The 17,988-nt window shown below is 46.5% G+C and overlaps 1 protein-coding gene and 1 long non-coding RNA gene across 2 annotated transcripts; one reads left to right on the forward strand and one right to left on the reverse strand.

Annotated features, from left to right (window-relative positions):
- Positions 1–3,931: 3,931 nt before the first annotated feature.
- On the forward strand, positions 3,932–16,286 carry LOC144115838 (uncharacterized). Its single transcript, XR_013311570.1, has 6 exons — positions 3,932–4,264; positions 4,751–4,848; positions 7,190–7,329; positions 9,409–9,473; positions 14,978–15,043; positions 16,139–16,286. It is a non-coding gene; the product is annotated as an uncharacterized LOC144115838 (long non-coding RNA).
- On the reverse strand, positions 16,244–17,569 carry LOC144124620 (uncharacterized). Its single transcript, XM_077657422.1, has 2 exons — positions 16,678–17,569; positions 16,244–16,275 (listed from the first exon to the last, which is right to left on the reverse strand). The coding sequence occupies exons 1-2, from the start codon at positions 17,282–17,284 to the stop codon at positions 16,244–16,246; spliced, it is 639 nt and encodes a 212-aa protein (XP_077513548.1). The 5' UTR covers positions 17,285–17,569.
- Positions 17,570–17,988: the final 419 nt, after the last annotated feature.

Genomic DNA, 17,988 nt, shown 5'->3' on the forward strand with positions numbered 1-17,988 from the left:
AGATTAACTTCAACTGCATATGTGCTGACAAAGCACAGCAAAGAGGCGTGTTTTCCACTTCACCTATATCAACATGTGGCTGCTCTCGCCTGGATTTGACTCAGCTTCCTTGGGCATAGACCACAATGGAGTGAATAAATGTCCATCCAAACAACTGTGACGTGACAACTAAAGAACTGAATATGGACAGGTAATGACAAAAAGAAAAGTGGGCCATATATGCCCTCTTCACTGTGTGAACATGTCGCCCATCTGAAAACAAACATAAAAATAAAAAGACATGAAGTGTCACCTGCTGAAGAAATAAACAGCCGAAACACTAGTACACCTTCATTCACAGAAATGGAGCTACCTGTCACAAGGCAACGGGTGTGGTAGGCATGCAGCAACCGAATTATATAGTGTGCGCCATCCTGATTGGCTCAGGTTGTCGTACCTTCCATGCAAACAACTTGCGAAGGGAATTATAGAGAAGCATTTGCCACTTCATTCTTGAGTTGTATTCAACTATAGTTTACACAACACCCAAAAGAAAATACTGCTTCTCAAAGGAACACTAAGGACATGTCCACATAATTTCTGTTCTTAGTAAAAATATGTTGCATTGGCCCTTTCTAACCATTCTGTTATTCTGTTAACCATTCTGTTTACTAGGGCCGCCTACCCGTGCGTGTTTTTTTTCTTGCAGAAATGAAGGTTTTATTTGAGATATGTCCATAAAAGAATTCCAAAAAGTTCCTATAGTTCGACGAAAGCTATATATTCGGAAAAAAACAATCCGGTATACACTGCGAACTGCCTTCAAAGATCTTGCCTGACCGAATGCTTTGTCGGATCGAACATCTCTCAAAACACCTCGGACGTTTCAAACTTGTTTACCAATAGACATCGGCTCTGCGACCAATATCAGTTATACAATATGTGAGATATACCCACTCCAGCGGGCCGATCACGTATCTATAGGGCTGCTTACCCATGTGTTTTTTTTTCTTGCAGAAATGAAAGGTTTATTTGAGATACGTCAATAAAAGAATTCCAAAAAGTTCCTATAGTTCGACGAAAGCTATATATTCGGAAAAAAACAATCCGGTATACGCTGCGAACTGCCTTCAAAGATCTTGCCTGACAGAATGCTTCGTCGGATCGAACATCTCTCAGGACACCTCGGACGTTTCAAACTTGTTTACCAATAGACATCGGCTTTGCGACCAATATCAGATATACAATATGCAAGATATACCCACTCCAGCGGGCCGATCACGTATCTATAGGGCCGCTTACCCGTGTGTGTTTTTTTTTCTTGCAGAAATGAAGGGTTTATTTGAGATATGTCAATAAAAGAATTCCAAAAAGTTCCTATAGTTCAACGAAAGCTATGTATTCGGAAAAAAACAATCCGGTATACACTGCGAACTGCCTTCAAAGGTCTTTCCTGACCGAATGCTTCACTGGATCGAACATCTCTCAGAACACCTTGGATGCTTTAAACTTGTTTACCAATAGACATCGGCTTTGCGACCAATATCAGATATACAATATGCGAGATATACCCACTCCAGTGGGCCGATCACGTACCTATAGGGCTGCCTACCCGAGTTCAGGTGGGGCTATACTCAAGAAGCACGGAACAGGGGGGTGGAAATAGGGAAGGTCGCCTCCCCCCCCCCCCCACATTTTTCAGGGGGGGTGTGCCCCCCCAATCTCCATTTGCTTCTACTTGGATCAGATTTCTGAAAATTGAAACACATATTAGTTCTAACCTCATAATTCAAAGCACAGTGGGGCTGCATGAGCTGCTTGGCTTAGTAGCCAGTTGTAAAACATTTGGTATATGAGTAACCTGAACCGGTCATGTCCCTACAGAATTCGATCGACTATATATCGACCTGACCGCGTACATGATCACGATTAGCAGAATTTAAACAAACTATGCACAGGCTTTTTTAATGGAATTGATCACTCCTCGTGCGTACAGCTTCCCACCTATAAGCTCCTCATTTCAATTAATTTTATATTGCCATAGATCTTTGCTCCGTTTGTTCGTTCGCACTCACAACCTCCAGCACGCGGCTTTATCATTTTGTTTTGGAATGCGAGGTGCGACCAGACTTATGCCGTTGATCATGGCCACGTGCAAATGATTCCACATTTTTCCAGATTCTTGCTGCTTTTGGTTCTCTATCTCGAAGGTTCCTTGCCAGCTTTAAATTCAGCACGACCAAGAACTGCATGGCATTCAGGTCGATGACCGCCGAGCACGCATGATTAAGCCTATTGCAGCCGCCGAGTAATTCAGTTCTTAGTGGGCGTGAGTCAGCCCCTTAAACAGTTAATTTTGGAAGCCTTTTCGTTGTCTTCCTGACAGCTGGAGTGTCGTCACCGCATCGTGATACTTTGCATCAAGCTTTGAACATTGAATATATATATATATATATATATATATATATATATATATATATATATATATATATATATATATATATATATATATATATATATATATATATATATATATATATATATATATATATATATATATATATATATATATATTATGTAAATGAGCATTAAAAAATAAATAAAATAAGCTCGAAGTCCTGCCCTCCCACTAAAAAAAAAAAGAGTTCCGGAGTCCCTGGCTATTATTAATTGTCTCGAGCATAGCCCAAACCTTCACCCGCTGCCATCACGACCCGGACGCGACAGCGGTGTGCCAGAGAACACTGCGAAACTATAATTATAGAGGTCCTCGATCACCTCGATCGAAGCACCTCGATCGAGGGCGCGGTTGTGCTACCCAGTTCCGTGTTCTAGCGCACACTAGCAGTTTATTTTTGAGAGCCTCTTCCTCCTCGTACCTTGCACACTTCTTATTTCTTAACATAAATTCTTTCAGTGCATCAATTTACCTATTCAGCAATCTATATTTCCCCCTCTGCTGGTCCTAAGTCGCTGATTTCAGGTCAGTGGCAACATAATACTTATGATATCTACCTCGCACCGTGCCAGAAAATACTTTTTTGCAGCAATTACAGACTTTTCAAGCACTTGCTGCATTTAGGGGAGTTCTAAAAGAAGTGTTTATTTTATCGTAGATAACACAGAAGTTGCTGTTTACAGCGCAGAGAACAGGGAAGGGCCCAGCGTTATTTATGATCAAGAGTCGCGCAACAGGAGCTTTTATATTTCGAAACCGAAACTGAAAATGTTCTAGCGTCGTCTGACGGCTAGGCCCAGACTTTATAGGTGCTTCCTGTTTGTCGTAAGCCACACAAAACTTTCTGCTTAAAGCACTAAGTAAAAAGCGCAAAGCATAATCAGGCACCGCGCGCCAATATAGCTTCCAGCTTTGAAACCGAAACCGAAAGCGATTTGTCACATAGCGACTACTTTGTTTAATGCAGTGGCGATCAAAAATCGCAGAACACTTCAAACATTTAGGTTACAGCGGTACCATAAAGCTCATACATGATAGAGCCCACTGAGTTACACTAAGCTACCCTATTCACACTCCATGGGCAGTCACAGGTGCAAGACCGATTTGAGGGGCTAGTTGGTTCTGCAGTTGGTTCTGCTTATGTTGGACCAACGCTCTGTGGCACAGCTTGACACGGAACTCATAACTATTTCCCCTTCAAAGTAGTATTTGTAACTTTTCAACTGTAAGTATTTCATGGTGTGTAGAGCCCCGCGTCGTCTGCTACTACATGCGGTCAATCAGCAGTCAACTGGATGGCCGGATGCGCTGCACGAGGAGGCTGCGACATGGAGCGGTATAGAGATCACGGTCGGAGACGCAAGTTCTGCCGCAGGAAACAAACAGACGAAATTGAACGAATAAAACGTATTTATTATTCTGGTTTGTAAAGAAGAGGTCATCATCATCATCGTATGCAGCGCCCTGTGCGGTGCGCGTCGCCAAGCCAATCCAAGTCTGCGGTCGTTTGCGTCCAACGTTTGCGTCGTCACTCGTGTCGGTGTGTGTGGTTGTTACAGTTATTAGATTGTGTGTTTTGCAGCCACATGTGACACTTCCACTATGGGTTCGTCAGCTGCGGCGAGCTATGTGTACGTGAAATACTTCGACCGACGGCGCAAAAGCTATCGTACACGTCTCTATGTCGTCCTTGTTTCCTTTGCGCTACACCTATCCATGATGCCTCACCGACTGGCGTTAGCGACCTGGCAAAAAAAAAGGACGTCTACTGGCGCGACGGAAAAGATGAGAAGGCATTCTATTCCGCCCAAGTAATGGAGCTTGGAGGTGAGTTTTGCAGTTACTTCGCTACTTGGTCAGATTTCAGAAGTGCCAAACGTGTGATGCGTGTACAGTCAAGCCTAACGCTTTTAGCAAAGCTTGGTGGCGTTTTACATAAAGTCGATGCACATGCTTTTTTACTGTTGCGAGCACTTGCAGAACGCTTACGATACCACTTCCTCTGTGCTTGCGATCCGAGCACACAGCAGCCCAGCGCATGCTTCCCAAAGAAGGGAAAAACTGCGTGGTCGCGTTGTAGCAGGTCTCGACGTAAGCGTCACTCTGAGCGAAATAATATATCGTGATTTTTTTCATGAATTCAAGTAATTGCATGAGGCAGGGGGAAATCGGCTGTGTTCAGATCTGCTAATTTTTCGCATCATATGATTTTTGGAAAGCAATGAACGCGACACACTAACTGATCCGTTTCCGTAGCTTGCCCTGTGTTTGCTGTCGCTTTCATTATTTTATCTCTCATTTCTTGTGTTCCAGTAACAAAAGCGGAGCTTATCCAGAGGGTGTCCAAGAGAAAAATCACTGCAATGGACCTTGAAAAGTCTGAGCCAGCAACAACAGTTGCACAGATACATGTATGTACTGGGCGAAGTTTTACTGCGGATGCCTCTGCTACTGCCACTCGCACGCTTACCAGTCGCAATATGTACATTACATAGCAGCATACTTCAGAGCCAGGCAGGCGTCTCTGTTTGTGTGTGTCTAAAATATTTATGGTTGCGGGAAGCAGCCAGGCTCCCGTCAGCAAGAGAGAGCTTTGTAGCAGATCTTTGAATTGTAGTATAGAGATATTGCTTAAATGCTACCATTGTAAAAGATGGCGTAGGACACTAGAGAACCGCATGTGGAATGGAAGCATCGTTCTGTTTTTTGTTCTCTCATATATTGTGTGCTTCATGTCAGGTCAAAGTTTCATTTTTCGTATTGCCTCCTCGCATTGTTGTCTAAAATATTTATTGTTTGGGGGAGCAGCCAGGCTGCCTTCAACAACAGAGAGCTTTGTATCGAGCCCACCGAAACGGCGTTGCGGGACAGCGCACTTCTCTCATTGCAGCACGTTGTCTTAGCTTCGGCTTGCAACTCGGTGGCCTGTTTTCTCAGTGCCATGATACTGGTTAAATATATGTATTGCTGGAAATTTATAAGCCCTGCTATTCTTCGGTTATGCGGCATACCAAAGCGAATCGGGCCACGTGAGACACGGATAGGGCCTCTGATAATTATTATTCACGAGGGGTGATAATTATTATTCACGTGTCTATCGAAAACACCGGTGCTGCGCTGTGGGCTACAACTGCGGTGGGCTCTCTCCGGTCGGGGCGGCTCTTGTCAAGACACGATTAATTACTGGAAGGCACCGTTCCCCTCTTCCCGTCATCTGTTCATCGTCGGTCGTTTCTTGCAGGGAACCAGTCAAAGGGGGAAGGTCATTTGAATTGAGCCGAGCGTGGGAAGAACAGGCTCCTTCCCAGCTAGTCATCCTTTTATTTTGTGCAGTCGTCGGCCACCTGATGACGCTGTCGAAATTGCCGCTGCTGTTGCTGCGCCACCGTGGTCATCCCTGTCGATGGGATCTGCACCTTAATCCTCTTCGGCTGGTGTGCATTCCGTTCATAATAGGCCCAACGCGGACGCCACCAAAAGCTCCCCATTTGACTTTCAAACAAAAGGGGTGCTGTCTACTCTTGTAAACGGAAGGGCAGCCACACAGAACAAGCAGGGATGGAGGACTAAAGCTAGTGGTCCAAGCGGAAGGCAGAAAAACCTCTGAGAGGGAATGGAAGGAGAGGAGCATGGAAAAGTAGCTAGTTTGCCATATATGTAACTCCAATATAATGTCTTTTATTAAAGATTGTTTGCGGTTGTGTGTTCCGGGGACGGTGCCTCACAACAACCTTGGTAGAGGACATTTTCAGCCAGAGGGTGGTCGGGGCACTTTAAGTAGTGGCTGCCGGCTGGCGTGCATGTGTGCTCTGCCAAATTTGTTGTTCAAAATTTTTATTCTCTACGGAGGTCATTTTCATTTCACAGCTCAAGATGAAGCATAACCTTGCGTGTGCCGATTCGGTTGTTGCCATAAAGCTTGGCGCTCGGGTCTTCTGCCACAAGTGCTTAAAATACCTGAGAAATACCGTATGCATACTTCACCTTGCATTTGACTCATCAAAAAGAAAAATTTCCCAGTGTGGATCAACATGCCTGCACACACAGTGCGGGGCCGACATGCAAGGCCAGATTGTAATGCCTTTCATTCTAGTGCTAGCTCTGCAGTAAAAGCGATAGCATACAGACACGACGTGCAGCTAAATTTGTACAGTGCACGCACTTCAGAAAAATGTTCAACCAGCTGATATGCATGCTTGTCAAAATAATGCGTGCATTACTTGCTGGCAGCAATATTAACAGCTGGAGGGCGGCAGACTACAGTTGAGTGGAACATATCCTGATTGTTTTCTGCTTACAGCCCACAGGAATTAGTTCACAAACAGAAATTGCAACTACCACAGCAGAGTCAGTATAGGCAGGGTCGATCATTGGCGCCCAAGTAATTAGTGTGTGGTTAACAAATATGCAACAATCTGAGACTACAGCATGTTGTTTGAGCAGTGCATCCGCAGTTTTTCCCTCCTCCTCATCATCAGCCTCACTACACCTACAGGGCAAAAGCCTCACCCATGTCTTTCCAATTAACACTGTCCAATTAGCCCTCCTATGTGGTGTCAAATGCAAGTCTTTAGAGTGCGACTGCCCGTCACATATGCTTTTGAGGATATCTCGAAGCTTACATGCAGACTTCACGACAGCACACAACGCACTGAAGGACATATACTTGCGTTGTTGCCGCTGATGTATGCATCTGAGTGCAAGAGTCCGCGGCTGCCCTGAATAACTAACGTCCTTTCTTTCACTCCCAAGGATCAGATTTCTACCGTACGCATGCGAGCAATGAGACGCAACAGCAAGCAAAGCAGCAGAGGGCACTCGCCTTCCGTGATCCATGGACGGCCTTGGCGCCATGATTGCCAGCAGGCTGGTTCTGGCGGCGACTAGTTCATGTGAGCATGATGCACCTTCCTGTCAGGAGTGAATTTTCTGGCAGCGAACAGGCTCTCCGAGCACGGCAATTTGAAAAAGCCCAATGATAATTTAAAGATTTAAAGATGTATAGACACCTTATTTTGGTGGCATGTTTTCTTCCCTACAATGATTCAGAAGACACTGCTATGAATGAATCATCATGTGGTGTTTGCCTGGGACCTATAAATAATTTATAATCGAATTTTTCTGCCATGCTGTCTCGGTTTTAACAGCCGAGGGAAGACTGTGACATCAGAGAGGTTATATGTAACGTGAAGCATGGAAAAAATGCGATATAATTGCTGCTTGATCGTTTTAATTCACTACAGTGTTGAAGCCAGCCTTCCTCAATAGTCGGAATGACAAATGTAGCAGCACCGATTATATTGCAGTTTTTCATGCCTCGCATGACCTATAAGCTCACTTTGACGTCATAGTCCCCATTCAGCTCTTGAAACTGAAACGGCGCGAGAAAGAAATTAGATTATAAATTATTTAGTAGTCATGGGAGAATCTTCATCATCAGCCTGATTACACCCAATGCAGGGTGAAGGCCTCTCCCATGTCTCTCCAATTAACCATGTATTGCCAGCTGCGCCCACCTTATGCCTGCAAACTTCTCAATTTCATACGCCCACCTAACCTTCTGCCGCCCCCTGCTATGTTTTCTTTCTCTTGGAATCCCTTAGGGACCAACAGCTATCTTACCTTCGCATTACATTCCCCGCTCAAGCCAATTTCTTCCTCTTGATTTTGGCAAGGATGTCATTAACCCGCGTGTGTTCCCTCAACCACTCTTCCTGCTTCCGGTCTCTTAAAGGAGTATAGACACCTAATTTTGGTGGCATGTTTTCTTTTCTTCAATGATGCAGAAGACGCTACTAGGCATGAATCACCATGTGATGTTTGCCTACGACCGCTAAATAATTTATAATTGTTTTTTTCTGGCATGCTGTTTCAGTTTTGGAACAGCCGAACGATGGCTCTGACGTCAAAGAGGGCTTTTCCTTCATGTGAGCCATGGAAAAATGTCCATAGAATCGCTGCTTCATTGTTCTAATTTACTGCAGTGTTGAAATCAGCCTTCCTCAATTGCTGGAATGACAACAAATGTGCAAGCAGTGATTATATTGCTGTTTTTTCATGTCTCGTGACGTGTAAGCACACATTGACGTCACTGTCCTTGTTCAAGTGTTGAAGCCGAAACTGGACGAAAAATAAATGCTATTATAAATTATTAAGCGGTCGTAAGAGATTACTAGCTGCTACTCCATGTATAATAATGCCTTATGCATCATTACAAGCAAGAAAGCACGCACCCAAACGGTAGGTGTTATACTGCTTTAACGTTACGCCTATAATTTTTCTTTCCGTGGCTCACTGCGTTGTCCTCAGCTTAAGCTGAACCCTTTTTGTTACCCTCCACGTTTCTGCCCCATAGGTGGGTACTGGTAAGATGCAGCTGTTGTACACATTTCTCTTGAGGGATATTGGTAAACTGCCATTCATGACCTGAGAGACCCTGCCATATGCGTTCCATCGCAATCTTATCCTTCTAGTTATTCCCTCATGATCCGGATCAGTTGTCACTATTGATACCTGCCTTAAATAAACGTATTCCTTTACCTTTTCCCTTACCTCGCTACCAATTGTGAACTGCTGTTCTCTTGCTAGACTTGAGAATAGGAGAATACCACAAGGTAATCATGGATAATAATGCCTGATGCCTCATTAGAAAGCAAAAACACACACCCAAAAGATGGGTGTTTATACTCCTTTAAAGCTAGTTGGTGCATTACAGAATGTGAGTCACCAGTGTTGCCAGTAAAACCCTTTAACATCATATTTTGATCTGTTGATTGAACTCAAGTTTTTTTGTGTTCTAGTTAATGGTGTTTCATTATTTCTTTGCTCCTTATTTGGAAAAATTATTTCTCGGGACTCTGACCAGGCTCAAGAAGTGTAATGTGATAGTAAACAGAATATGTTTGAAAATCCTCTGAAGTTGCCGTTTAATTTACCTTGTACCAAATATGAACACTTTTCATACTTTGCAGTCTTCCACTAGCATGGATCCTGCTGCACCACAGAACCCGGATATCTTGCTGAGGTCAGCAGCCAGGTATGAAGGTGTCGCATATTTAGAATGTAAGACAAGTGGGCTTTGATGCCGCATCGGCCAGTGCTGATAAAGGAGCAAAACACAGACGGAAGACGAGGCTGACAAAGTTCAGTTTGGTGCTCAGGAACGCTTGGCTACCGGGGTGCGCCGTGCTAACAAAGATTGTGGCCGTCCACACTTCTTGTTTGATTTGCGTCTTTACACTTGTGGAGGGGCTGGGTGCGCAGTGCTAACAAGAAGTGTCGACGGCCACAATCTTTGCTAGTACAGCGCACCTCGGTAGCCAAGCGTTTTCTGTGTGCCAAACTGAACTTTGTCAGCCTCGTCTTTGCCTGTGTTTTGCTCCTTCTTCAGCACGGAGCGCTGGGGCATCAAAGCCCAATTGTCGATCTTACAAGAATAATTTTGTAAGCTTGAAATGCTTTTAGGTCTCATCCTTGATAAATGCAGGCAAACAATCTAGAAACCGGAAACATGGGGATGAGCATCAGTGCACACCTCTCGCAAATGGGAAATTTTCTGTGCGAATAATATGAAGCAGAAAAAAAATTGCCTGCAGAGCAGCCCTAGGCACAATTTTAACCTGTGGCAGCTCGGAGCAGTATTGCTTAGCGATGGCTTTGTGGTCGAAATGCAGTTTTTGTTTGTGTTCTAGTTGTTGACATTTCATTATTTTGCAGAATTATTTCTTGCAACTCAGACAAAGTTCAAGAAGTGTAATGTGATAGTAAACTCAAAGTGCTTTAAAATCTCCTGGAGATGCCAATTAAAGGAACACTGAGGAGAAATTGAGGTTGCCTTGTATCGATAGAATACAAGCTCCTGATCACAAAAACGCAACTCTTACAGAAAACAAAGCTCTTGTAAGGTAGAAAATAGCAAGAACCAAAACACAGGTATCGCCGCCACAGGGCAATCTCGCAAGTACAAGCGTGGTAACGTCATTGGACAAGAGACGCCACGTTGTAGGAATTTTCCTTCCTACATGAAGCTGCGAATCTGAGGCTGACAAAAGAATGTTGCGCGGTTCAATATTGAAGTAAGTTTTGTCTTAAAACCGATAGTGCACTTTTATCACACAAGGAAGACAGACAAAAGACAACCTGAATGTTGGAAGCAAAAAAAGCCGATGCTTGGCGGCTCCACAGGCGGCCAGGAAAGTTTCGACTTGTTATGGCGCTTCGCGTCTATGAGCTTTGTGTGCCTCATGGTTTTGTTTTTAACGCGTCTCGATTTACAAGTGCCGAACAGCAGAGGAACTCTGTGCCGCTTCAAGTGCTAGTTAACCTTTGAAGGAGCCTGTTAAGGCTGGTCAGGTGATTGCCGCGGTCGATGAAAAACCATGATGGCACGATGGTCGGTGATCATACAAGGCAGTTAGCAGTATAAAGAGCACTTGTGTCGTCGTACGCTCGCTTGGCGAAACATTCCCGGCTGTGCCAGTCAACTTCAAACTACTTAATGGAAATCATTTATTAGGGACGGGAGACAAGGTACAAGGCAGTTAAAAAAAAAATTGATGGCCTAGCTGTGTTAGGCCAGGATATACGTAGCGAAAGCGCGGAGACTTCTGCAGCGGAAGATTGCACTCACTAGATGCGCCTTTATTCATGGTTAAATCTTGAACCGTCGTGGCGGAGTGGTAGAGTCCGCCTCAAACTACAATGGCCCTGGTTCGATTCCGAGCCTCGGCACAGGTTTTTTTTTTATTCAGTGAGTGGGTGGGGGGGTTTCAGTGGCGCGCATAGATGTCGCCACCGAATACGTTGGTTAGCGGATAAGCGCAGGCTCTGTTAAAGGGGCAGTTAGGAGAACTCTATCAAATTATTTTTGTTAGCAAAATCTGATAGTTCGGCATTTCAAGGCATTGTTGCCGCCTGTCCGGGAGTGAAAGATGCATTTATTTCAAAGAAATTTGGATTCAAAGTTGAAAAAGTTTTTCTCGCCACTCCGATTCAAACTCGGGAACTTTATGACATCACGGCGCACTCTTATGACGCTACAGGACGCAGTGACGTGAAACGTGACGTACGCGCAGACGTGATTTCTCGCGGCTAGCAGTGTGGTCTACCAGCCGAAATGAAAGCTACTGCCGCCGCACGTTGAAGGCATCTATCGGGGGTCGCTACTGTCGCTTCGTTTACGTTTGCACCGGCGTCTTGTCTGCGTTATGATCGATCCCGTTCCCGAACCTGACGACGAAGTTCTCGCAAAAACTCCGGCCTGCATTTCAGCGACCTCAGCCCCACAGAGCGTGCGATGCTTTTGAGGGAGCTCGGTTAGGTTAGGTGCCGGCGGGTTGTTTCCCCCTTCCGCCGTGAGCAGCCGTTGCAAATCATATCATAACCCCAGTGCGGGGAGTCACAAGGGGCCAGGACAAGGTCGGTGAGTCGCGCCCATTGGAGCCTGGCCGGGGCTTAGGGGCGAACGGATTGCGATTCCTTGAACGGCGCGGTTGCACGGTGCAGCAGGCGGCATCAAGGTCTCCCACAGTTGCAAAGGCCAGGTTATTTATTTATTTTTTGCAAAAAAAACGGATGGATACTCAAGGGCGCTTGCGTTTAAAGTTGGCGGCTTGAAAGTAAAGCCCACGCTTCATCGGCTTCCGCACGTTTCCGGCGGTACGGGGTCTACTGGATCGGGCTCTCTCGCCCACTTGCATGTACCTTCAGATGTGTACTGTGAATGGATTAAATTAGCTGAGAGCTCGAAAACAACAGCTGCGTCCAACTGCCGAAGCTATTGAATGACGTCACAACACGTACCTCGCCGCAGAGCTGAATCGGTCTGGCCGGGCCGGCGGTGGCTGGCGCACCCTCCGCAAAATAGAGACATGCTTAAAGTCTCCGCCAGTGCGGTCAGAGTGCGCCGAAACTGCCGAACGCGTTGGCGGTCAAGCACAGTTAGAGCATCGAGGGTCTCGGTTTGGCCGATGTGACGTCGCCATGCAGCGCGCGCGCGCATTACTCCGGAGTGTAAACGCACCTTAACAGAGCCTGCGCTTAACAGCTAACCAACGTATTCAGTGGCGGCACCTATGGTAGCCACTGAAACCCCCCGCCCACTCACTGAAAAAAAAAAACCTGTGCCGAGGCTCAGAATCGAACAAGGGCCTTTGTAGTTTTAGGCGGAGACTCTACCACTCCGCCACGACGGCTCAAGATTTAACTATGAAAAAAGGCGCATCAAGTGATTGCGCTCTTCCGATGCAGAAGTCTCCGCGCTTTCGCTACGTATATCCTGGCCTAACACAGCTAGGCCATCAATTTTTTTTAACTGCCTTGTACCTTGTCTCCCGTCCCTAATAAATGATTTCCGTTAAGTAGTTTGAAGTTGACTGGCACAGCCAAGAATGTTTCGCCGGGCGAGCATGTGAAGACACAAGTGCTCTTTATACTGCGAACTGCCTTGTACGATCACCGACCATCGTGCCATGATAGTTTTTCATCGACCGTGGTGATCATTTGACCAGCCTTAACAGGCTCCTTCAAAGGTTAACTAGCACTTGAAGCGGCACTTGGAGTTCCTCTGCTGTTTGGCACTTGTAAATAGAGGTGTGTCAAAAACAAAACCTCGGGGCACGCAAAGCTCATAGACGCGAAGCGCCATAACAAATCGAAACTCTCGTGGCTGCCTGTGGCGCCCCCAAGCATTGGTTTTCTTTGCTTCCAACATTCAGGTTGTCTTTTGTCTGTGTTCCTGGTGTGATAAAAGTGCGCTATCGGTTTTAAAACAAAATTTACTTCAATATCGAACCGCGCAACCTTCTTTTCTCAGCCTCAGAGATTTAGCAGCTTCCATGTAAAAAGGAACATTCCTCCAAGGTGGCGTCTCTTGTCCTATGACGTCATCACGCTTGTACTTGCGAGATTGCCCTGTGGCGGCGATACCTGTGTTTTGGTTCTTGCTATTTTCTACCTTACAAGAGCTTTGTTTTCTGTAAGAGTTGCGTTTTTGTGATCAGGAGCTTGTATTCTATCGATACAAGGCAACCTCAATTTCTCCTCAGTGTCCCTTTAATGCGCGTTTATAGCCTGGCGTAACGCATGCGCGCGCACTGCACACCAACGTCACGTCGGCCAAAGCGAGACCCTCTATACTCCAACTGCGCTTGACCGGTGACGTGTTCGGCAGCTTAGGCGCACTCTGACCACATTGGCGGAGACTTAGAGCATGTCTCTATTTCGTGCCAAGTGCGCCAGCTGTGCCAGCCAGACCAGACTGATACGGTTCCGCGGCGAGGTGCACGTTGTGACATCATTCAATAGCTTCGGTCGTTAAGCGGTGCTGTTCTTTTCGAACTCTCGGCTAATTTAATCCATTCACAGTACACATCTGAAGGTACATGCAAGTGGGCGAGAGAACCCGATCCAGTGGACCCTGTACCTCCGGAAATGCGGAGAAGCCGTTGAAGCGTCGGCCTTACTTTCAAGCTGCCTACTTTAAATGCGAGCGCCCTTGAGTACCCATTCGTTTTTGTGGCAAAAAAATAAATAAATAACCTCGCCCTTGCAACCGTGGGAGACCTGGACGCCGTCTTCTGCACCGTGCAACCGCGCCGTTCAAGGAATCACAATCTGTTGACCCCAAAGCCCCGGCCAGCCTCCGATGGGCGCGACGCACTGACCTTGTCCTGGCCCCTCGCGACTCCCCGCACTGGGGTTATGATATTTAATTTGCAACGGCTGCTCATGGCGGAAGGGGGAACGACCCGCCAGCGCCTAACTAACCGTGCTCCCTCAAAGGCATCGCTCGTTCTGTGGGGCAGAGGTCGCTGAAATGCAGGCCGGAGTTTTTGCGAGAACTTTGTCATCGGGCTCGGGAACGGGATCCATCGTAACGCTGGCAAGATGCTGGTGCAAACATAAACGAAGCAATGGTAGCGACCCTCGATAGATGTCTTCAACGTGTGGCGGCGGTAGCTTTCATTTTGGCTGCTGCTAGACCGCACCACTAGCCGCGAGAAATCACGGAGTCTGCGTTTACGTCATGTTTCTTGTCACTGCCTCCTGTAACGTCATAAGAGTGCGCCGTGATGTCATAAGAGTTCCCGAGTTTGAATCGGAGTGGCGGGAAAAACTTTTTCAACTTCGAATGCAAATTTCTTTGAAATAAATGCATCTTTCGCTCTCGGACAAGCGGCAACAAAGCCATGAAATGCTGAACTATCAGATTTTGCTTACGAAAGAAATTTGAGTTCTCCTCACTGTCCCTTTAATGTACCATGTACAGTCTAGGTCAAAAGTGTTAAGGCTACAGCATTCAGCTGCAGTGAAATCAATGTTCCTAGAATAATTCCTGTAGCGGATCATTCAAAACTGTAGTCAAGCAGGAAGCTTCTGTATCGCAAGAAGAAACCTGCTAGCACTTCAAGGTCACTTGGTCTTTAATATTGCTGTAATGGCTCTGCTATGCGGCTGAAGCGAAAAGCCTTTGGCCTTAAGACTTCACCGACACTGTACATTACTCTTGTTGCAAATGCGAACACTTTGCACACTTTCCAGGCTTCCACTAGCATGGGTCCTGCTGCACCATGGAATCCAGGTGTTCTTGCTGAGGTCAATGGCCAGGTACGACGGCTTCTCATATTTAGAACTAGTTTGTAAGCTTGAAATGCTTTTAGCTCTCGTTCTTGGTAACTGCAGGCAAACAATCTAGAAACTGTGGAAACGTATAGGGCTGAGGATCAGTGCACACCTCTCGGACACGTGGAATTTTCCATCCAAATGGCGTGGAGCAGAAAAAAATTGCCTGTGCAGGAGCCCCAGGCACAATTTGAACCTGTGACAGCTCAGGGCAGCTTTGCTTAATGAACTCTTAGATCACTAAGCCATGACCACAACCTTTCATGTTCTAATTAGCACAGCCTCTTGTGCTAAGATTTAATTGCTGTGTTTTAAATATTCATAATCTTTCATCTGTTCGTTCTGTGTTTCCGAATATTTGGCAGCATTACTGTTGCCAGGGTGCAGTGGAGCCTGAAGTAAAGATAAAAAGGCTCATCTATGTTGTCAAAGGCAGCTTATATGATTGCACATAAACGTGACCTGGTGGCCCATCGTGCTGCTCACTCCGAAGAAGAGAGCGATGTGTCATGTTTTATCATTAGTAGCATTTGCAAGGAAAACTGCCATTTTCTTAATGTTACATATAGGAGTCCTGAGGAATAGGATTTTAGCAGTTTTAATGTGGCAAATACTTCTCTCCCCAATCTGTTATAGGGCTTTATACAAAGCATATGTGCAGCTGTTTTATTGCAGGTCAACCTCGGGAGGGAAACTGTCAGTGCAGAGCAGTGGCGCTGGCTTCTTTCCCGAGGTCGAGACCTCTTGTTTTGCAAGGACGCCACAAAACTTTTGTGGGTTTCCCCACAAAAGTGACGCTCCTTCCTGGTGATGCTCCTTCCCCGAAGAGCCTTAGGGGAAAGAGCGTTCAGGGAAGGAGCATCACCGCCTCAGTATGCCGGCAATTCCTTAAGGCTGGTGCCATGCAGAAGCCTCGGATGAGCTCAGAAAAACTAGCAGCTGTGGGCAGTAAGCCTCTTTTATTTAGGTACATTTCCTGACTGAAAAAGGCATTTGTTTATTTAAGTGTGCATGACTTAAATACCTTTATTTTGCAGCACCTGCATGTCTTCAATTTTGTCATGATTAATACTCTTTCAGATGCATTTGATGCATACATCAAAGCTGCACAAGCTGCCGAGGATGAGAAAATGCGCAGAGCAGTTGAATTGCTACCTGGCGGACATGCTGAGGGACATCAAGTAATCATCGCCTGCAACTGCCCCTGTAGTGAATGACTGTAGTCAGATAAAAATGATAAAATAAAGGCAGCAAGAAAAATTATTTCATTGACTGTAGCCTGGTATTTAGTGCTGGGATGCAGCATTTGCTGCACTGAAGGGTTGCAAGTTCATTCGGGTAGCCTACATATTCAGAGCCATTAACAGTACACCAGAGTACGTGTTGCAAGGCCATTGTATCCACATGTCGAGGCCCTCGTATCTGTACGAAGGTATACGAGGGACCGGAGTGACACGTATCCAATAGCGTATATATGAGGCACGTATCACCCGTATATATGTGTTTCGCCATACGTGGAGAGAAAGCGTATGCCATACGAGCACGTATTCATACGACCATATATGTGGACACATATCCAATAATTGCGTATATATGAGACACATTTAACACATATATACGAGATTTTTCAATAGGGCTGTGCTTGGTCCACTGCTCCGACGGTACCTGAAGACTGTCAAATAACAGCATGGGTTCCTGCTGACCCAGTGGGCATGAAAATTCTGCATCGGCGTCCGGTTCCACGCCTGCTTCCGTCGAGGAGGCCGCGCCTTGCTCAGCAATCGTTGCAGCGCTTGTGTAGGACACCGTCGTGTCACTGTTCGAGCACGGTCTACGCTTCGCCGGAGACGCGCAACTCTCTGACTTCCTTTTACGAGCAGGCCTCTCTTTCACAGCTTTTTTCGTCAAATACGCGGGTAGGTTTGGAAGAATGGTTGGCACAGCATCACTGCTAAGCAGTGGCTTACCACGTGGGATCCGCACTTCCTTGCCACCAATGATGTGTACATAGTCGCGAATTACGTAGCGCGGCTCAAAATGTAGTTCGCACACGGCACTTGTGTCTTCGAGAGGCTTGTCCGCTCGATGGAGGTTTTTTTCCCACAGTCTTCGAAGTGCTTCATCCTTGGGCACGCTGAATAACGACGGCTTTGGGGCACCTTTTACATGTACATAGCCCGTTTTACAGCCGGGCGCAAAACAGTGGTTCAAACGGCGTGGTGCCATTTCACACGCAATAGCGACGCACGATATACTTCCCTACGATGATTTCTTATAAACATTAGAATTGGTAATGTAAACTTCGGAACACATGAAAGAAAGCACAGCGGAGGCAGCGGCGCGCAAAGCCAGGAAGGCAGCGGCGGAGGCAGCGGAGGTTTACATTGACGACGACGACAGCGCCTCCGCGCGGGTCCCCGGGAAAACATAAAAATGTTCACATTTCCGGCGACGCGGGAGCGCACGCCGCCACCGGAGAGTCAGCTCACTACCCAATAGTAGTTCTAGTTCACTTTAGCTGCGCGTAAGCAATCGTGTCCTCGCGGCGGTAAAATAAAGCAAAAACAGCGGGGAAGGAACCTCGGAGAGCGCGCAGCTTTGAGCGTGCTGCTGCCCTTTCCACTCAGCTCGCCGGCGCGGAGCCAAAGTAAACATAGCCACGTGCGGCGTCGATTTCCCTAGAATGTCTGAGTAGTTTCTACTCATCGTCGACGGAGAGGGCATGACCTTGACCGCGATAAAGTGATACCCTCTCGCCATCTCTCTCGCGCCGGCGCCTTCGGCTGCGAGAAGGAACCTGAAATTTCTCGAAGGTGGTCTCCGCGCTCACCAATCGGGTCGCGCGCCCGGCGCGAGAAGGACGAGTTTGTGCAGTTCAAACTGCGTGTATGTGCGCGGCTGCCGCGGCGCGAAGAACAAACAGACGCGGT

This window comes from Amblyomma americanum, chromosome 1 (assembly GCF_052857255.1).
Source record: "Amblyomma americanum isolate KBUSLIRL-KWMA chromosome 1, ASM5285725v1, whole genome shotgun sequence".
Classification (NCBI taxonomy): domain Eukaryota; kingdom Metazoa; phylum Arthropoda; class Arachnida; order Ixodida; family Ixodidae; genus Amblyomma; species Amblyomma americanum.

Bases quoted from the DNA above. Each gene is read 5' to 3' on its own strand.
- LOC144124620 (XM_077657422.1), bottom strand. From the start codon at position 17,284: ATGGCACCACGCCGTTTGAACCACTGTTTTGCGCCCGGCTGTAAAACG. The intron at 16,276-16,677 runs GTATATATGTGT...ATCTGACTACAG, and splicing joins CAGCCCTATTGAAAAATCTC to TCATTCACTACAGGGGCAGT.